This window comes from Grus americana, chromosome 4 (assembly GCF_028858705.1).
Source record: "Grus americana isolate bGruAme1 chromosome 4, bGruAme1.mat, whole genome shotgun sequence".
Taxonomy (NCBI): domain Eukaryota; kingdom Metazoa; phylum Chordata; class Aves; order Gruiformes; family Gruidae; genus Grus; species Grus americana.
In genome coordinates this window covers 52,709,540-52,715,539 of record NC_072855.1, presented here as the reverse complement: position 1 = coordinate 52,715,539, position 6,000 = coordinate 52,709,540, and the positions used below count along the sequence as shown (strand labels likewise).

Sequence of the window (6,000 nt, the reverse complement as noted above, 5' to 3'; positions counted from 1 at the left end):
TCCCACCTGCACGTGGCCTGGCCAAGGGAAATGCTGCTGGAGAATAACTGCGATGCTCCGCCGCTGATCACAGACGGCCTGGGGCAAAGCAGGAGGGCTGCAGGGGCTGGGTTAGTCAGCGGTAAGACGCAGTTCAAGGGAAAAATGCAGTTTACACACTTCTCTGAAAATAACCGGCAAGGTAATTACACGTTAGGAAACACCGAGCTGAATGCCGCGTGCTGCAACATGGCACTGCGGAACGAGAAGAGAGCTCAGGCTGTAAATACAAATACATAGAAATATCCCTCTAGACGTAGAGATACATACGCTCCAATGTCTCTCGGCATTAAGCAACACGTATCAGCTGATGTGGTGTATGTAGGCTGCAACTTTTTTTTTCTCCTGAAGCAGAGGGCTGGAAAATCGAGCTTCAGTCTGTGCACAGCTTACCTCCTGTGCCTCTTCTGCTATCAAAAATAGTGCTCGCAATTCATAAATATGTGGGGAGAAGAAGGGAAGGGCAGGCCTCACAAAAATATTATGTGAATGCCAAATTTCTATAGATTTGCATAATCAGCCACAAAATGCAAATGACTGCTCTATTAGCGATAACACTATTTTAATTACTATTTCTCTCTTCACTGAGTTGTGAAAGGGATGATGCTTTTTAATGCCAGTGGAAACATATGCAACATCTTGCTGTTTACTTGTTTGCTCAGAGGAAAAATCTTATAAAAAATAAATAAATAAAATGCGGCAAGGTCGAAATAATCTAGCCAGGGAAACGAAACCCAAAGGTGGTGTTTTTCAAGCACAAGAAAAGTAAATAGAAGTAAAAGCAATCTCTTTGATGGGGTGACAGAAACAATTTTATTTGGGGGGAATGTTAAAACAACCATATACAATTTGAACAAATACAATGTAACAGTTTGTTCCCCAGGTTTTCTAATTACAGTATTTACAGGTTTAATAAGGCACTGGTTCTCAAAAAAGAACACAAACTAGTTGCTTAGTCTTTACATTGTCAACCTTTTCTTTAATAGAAATAACTTTGTGCTAGAGAAAGAATAGCAGTTGCTAGATGGCATCTTTCTCCCTTTTGGTTTGGGGTTTTTTTTTTTTCCTCCTTCTCCCACTTCCCTATGCCATCTTATCTATGCCAATAAGTCACTAACCTAAACTTCCTTCAGTGATTTACATTTGAAAACTGGATTTCCAGACCTGCCGGCACTGAAGCCGTGGTTATCTTTGCCACTGACATCCAAACTCTCATGGATGTGCACTGTGAAACCACTGAAATCTGGAAGTAACATTAAAAGGCCACACCTGGCAAAATAAATGTACTAACCTGTAGCCACTGTACATGCTGAAACTGTAATAATTACACGTTGAGTGTTGCAGAAAGTCAACCACGCAGGCGGTAACTCGAGCGTCACAGCGCTAGAACAAACGACTTCCACGCTTGCCTTGGGCTGTTGCCTGGCCTTTAGGAATATCCCTTTACAATAGCATCAATTACAGCAAGTACGAGATTTGAGATCAAAACCTGGGCTTTCGAGTCTTGGGAGAAAATGGGCAGGCACTAGTTATACAACTGCAGACCCTTTGCTTTCTCAGAATGTGTCTTGCCATATATATATATATATTTATTTTCCTATATAGCACCCTTGCAGTGATTTGTCATTTTCATAAATAAATATTATGTTTCATTTAGTGCTTTATCATCCGTAATAGTTTACTCTTAATCCACATACTGGAGTTATTCCAGACTCCCAACTGAGTATATATATATCTATCTATATATATATAAAAAACACATCAAACTTGAACATTTAACATATACACTTTATGTAACCTGTCAACCAGTATCTTATATACCTTTCTTTTGGACCAAAAAAAGTAAGACTTGTTCAGAAAACCAGCAACTGGCCCCTTCCCTCGCCACATGCTGACAGCAGGTGCCAGGGCTATCACGTGCATCGCATCCACCAGCCAGTGAAGGACCCTCCAAAACACTCCTGGGGAGAGCCATGACAATTTAAAAAAACCCCAAAATCTATTTGAGGAAAGCAGACGCGAAACACCTAAACACGGCCGTGAAGAGGCATCCCTGCTGTGCGACCGCTTACCCGGGAGCCACAGGGACCAGGCTGGGAGGTGGGATCGACTGAGCCTGTCCCCAACCGCTGCCGAAGTCATCGGGAGCAGCATCCCCGTTTCCACCAGCGTGACCCCCCCGCCAGCCACGGCGGGACCAGCTCCGGATGCCGGGGTGTTTCCCATCCGCTTCATCGGAGCCCAGAAACCCCGGTTCCTCGGGGCTGCGTTGGTTTTTATGGAAAGGCATGAAAGCAAAAGGAGCAAGAGTAGAAACCCCGTGGCTCCATTCACTGCGACAAAAAAGGTGAGGAGAGGCTGGGCTGTTCTCCTGATTTTGGGCCACAAATCTTCAAGCCAAGGCAGCCACGGAGAGGAGCAAAGTCCTCTCTCAGCCACGCAGGCGCACGGTTTGTTAAGGACAGGGGAAACCGGCATCGCCCCTTTTGGGACTGGGGTTCGCTGTACCATTAACTCTCAGAAATCATCTTTTTCTACTACTCAGTATTTTGGGGTACAGGCAGGGAAACTGCACGGCGGAAAAAGCCCTCTAACAAAAATCATCCGACTAAACTTTTTAACACCTATAGTCACGGAGGTCTTGCTGGTTCTCTTGAACCTGTGCATTTTTCTCTGTTAGCTTGAAAGTATAAAATGCTAATTTTTCCAACTAGAAATACCTTCAGGGAGCCATGAAGCTAAATCCCAATTATAAGCCAGCCTACCTACAACAAATCAATCGGTTTTGTCCAAAAAAGGGAAAAAAAAGCATTATGGGCTGAGGCTAAATCCAGCATGGCAATTATTTCAGTTCTGAAATAGGCTTAGCATAATCAAAGCAGCATTTGTAAGGACTTATTTCAAAATTAAACTGATCGCCATCTCGTGAAACAGGACATAGGCAGAAAAAAAATAATTAAAAAATAAAATAAAAGAAGGGTAAAGAAGGGTAAACCGGTAACTCCCATACAGCTCAGCTTTGATAACCTGACGAAGAACAGAGACCTTTCTAAAGAAAATACTTCACGGGGAATATTTCACCTCTCATTTCCCCTTCTGTAGGTTTAACATCGCAGCAACTGCTGCAGCCCCAGGAAGGAGGAATGGAGAAAGACAGTAAATACGTTTCCCGTTGCTCTTCTCCCCGAAAAGCTCCTCTTGCTGGGCACCGCGATGCTGCGCAGCCCCAGCTTGGTGGCACAGCCTGTCACTCCTGCGCGGTGGCTCCCAGAGGCACGGAGGCTGCTGGAAGGGCCACCCGAAATAGTAAGGCAGATGAAGCCGGAGCCAAATTATTTGGTTTGCGGTGCCTCTGACTCCAGCGGGACAAGGGCTGGAGGCAGCTGCCCGCTGCCGGCTGCGGTGCCCAGCTCTCACCACTCCTCCCGTCGGCTTCCCACTGCGGACGGGAGGTCCCAGGTCTCCTTATGCTTAAAGAACACTGACTGCCACCCCAAAAATGGGGATTTTTGAAGTCTTTGCTTTCCTTTCCCTTTAAAAAGGGAATGCAGATTATTATTTTTCCCCAGCTATGGTTGTAGATGAATACCTCACTCTTACACAGATGAAAGAGCAAGTTAATAATTTTTCCTCACAAGGAACTTCCTCTTACCCGTGATTGTGTATGTCAGTCACAGCAGTTTCAAATTTACCAGCAGATCCAAATGTGTACTTCATTTCCACTCACACACAAAACACTTCTTTTTTTGCAGTGGGAGAAAAATAAAAAAAAAAGCGCCAAGAAAAGGGGCACTTGTTTACCGTCATCCTGGTACCATACCCATCAGATTCCCTGGAAACATGAAGAGCTTCTTCACACAAGCAAGCCACACCAAACCATATTCATATGGCTCCCAATTATCTTAAACAAAGCATGACCTCCCCTGGAACAGGACACCCACCGGAACCCGGCCGCCCGTGCTAACGATGGCAGGGACGTAATTGAGCTCTGTCTCTATACTGAGAGACCTGCTCGCATGGGCAGGGCTATGGAAAGTCGTCTCCGCAGGTAGGCGGCTTTTAAGACGGCTTCCATTACAGCTCCTCTGAGCTGCACAGACACCCTTTTCCTTTTTTTTTTTTAATAAATGCTGGAGTGCAATAGTCTCTTTATAAATGAAAAAGTCACTTTGCTTTCGTTTTCAGCACAGTTTCTTCCAATTATTTTTTAATGTAACAATATACATCTTTTTTACTTCTAACCAAAAGTTTTATTTTCATAAAATTTAAAGCAGTATCTTTTTAAACAATCAAAATAATAATAATAACAATAATAATAATAAAATAATAAGTGGCTTTCACGGAAAGCAACATGCATAATCTTAAACCAGTTACTAAAACTGTACTTCCCCGTGTAAACAAGGGCAGACAAGCCTCTTTCCAATCTCGTATGTCAAAATTCAGCTGATTTTGCGAAGGATTATCTCCTCAAAAGCTGTCAAATGAACTTAACAGCTGATCTTAAACGTGATTGCATTCAAGTTACTCATTAGCGAAGACTTTCAATACCTCTTCAGGACTTCTGCCTGCACGAGAAAGTCCTTTTCCATGGGCCTTCCCGAGAGCTGCCTCTGGCCGAGTCAGAGTTTAATGTCCTGCGACTCTGACATTTTGGCAAGTGTTTTCTTGACCCGCAGGGCTGTGAGCCGTGAGGCGGGGTTGTGAGCCCAGCACTCCATCATCAGCTTCCCCATCTGCCGTAGGCACTGCGGAGACAAACGGGAGAGAAAGTCCCACCTGGGTCAGTGGAAGAGGAGACTGCGGTCGGCGGCAATCCCAAAAAGCTGAAGGGGAAAGGTCTTTTCTAAGGGTAGCCAAAAAAAAGGACAACACACTGGCTGGTATAGCTTTTCAAGAGCTGTTATTTCCTGTATGTTAAGGAGAGTTCTCAAAACACGGCAATTACTCTTACAATTTATGACAAATTGTAGCCTAGACTTGGCTGTACGCTCCACAAAAGCACTTTTCTTAGCTCCCCTTCCCCAAACCCACACAGAAAATCTCCCTCAGCCTGACCCGCACAAGCGTGGCTTTGTACAGTGAGCCCTTTGCTGTACAAATTCAGCAGAATTTGTTTTCCTCAGCCAGCGACCGGCCCCCGGGCTACGGCCCCGCGTGAGAACGCACCCGCGGCTCCTGCCGGAAAGCTGACTGCGAGCACCCGGCTCGGCTCTGCCCCGTCCCGCTCCATCCCCTGCTCGCTTCCAAAACACAGCCGGACCCTCCTCCGGCTCCCAGCAACAACCCTCTTGCTGACAGGACCCCAGCGTTTCCTTTGCCATCCTGGAGCAGGAGCACACGACCCTGCTCTGCGGCTACCGCCTCCTTCCAAACACAAAGCACCCGCAAAGCCACCGCAGCCCGGTGATGACCCCCACGGATTTACGCTGCCCGAAGATTTGCTTGCTACTATAGGAAAAGAGAAGTTTTCCATCTCATCCAACTTGCTCTCTGTTTTCATGAGGCTCCTGGCGCAGAAGCAGCGCAGACCCTGGAAGCACTAAGCACCAGCAGTGCCCAGACCAGCCTAATACTTTCCAGATTAACGCGTATTTTTCTAAACACATTTTGCAGATACACAAGGTTTTATGCACTAACGAGTTTGCCTCTGATTGCTACAACTCCTGAAGCGGGATTACCGATGACAATAACCAATTAATCAAGAACAGTTATTTCAAGGAGCCTCCCCCACCCTCGATATGCATGGCAGCAGCCCAGGCGCACATGGAGGACCACCGCACAAAAGCCCTGCCCGGGACAGATGCTAACAGTGCTTCCTCCAGCATTTCCACTCCTGGTCTGAAGGCTCAGAGGGATTTGGTTAGGGAGAGGATGAGGCAGGCGATTCCCTGTTAGACCGTCCCACACTGTACGCTGCACAAGTCCTGGAGCCTCCCAGGAGGTTGTTTTATTTTCCCCTCA

At 46.1% G+C, this 6,000-nt stretch overlaps 1 protein-coding gene across 4 annotated transcripts in view; it reads right to left on the bottom strand.

Moving 5' to 3' along the window:
- Nucleotides 1-880: 880 nt before the first annotated feature.
- The window catches only part of BMPR1B (bone morphogenetic protein receptor type 1B), a 260,490-nt gene continuing 255,370 nt past the window's right edge, over nt 881-6,000 (bottom strand). For all 4 annotated transcript variants that reach the window (XM_054824510.1, XM_054824511.1, XM_054824512.1 and 1 more), the window contains one exon: nt 881-4,784. In XM_054824510.1, coding sequence (XP_054680485.1) covers nt 4,659-4,784 — 126 coding nt within the window. In that variant the 3' untranslated portion in view covers nt 881-4,658. The remainder of the gene's footprint in view (nt 4,785-6,000) is intronic.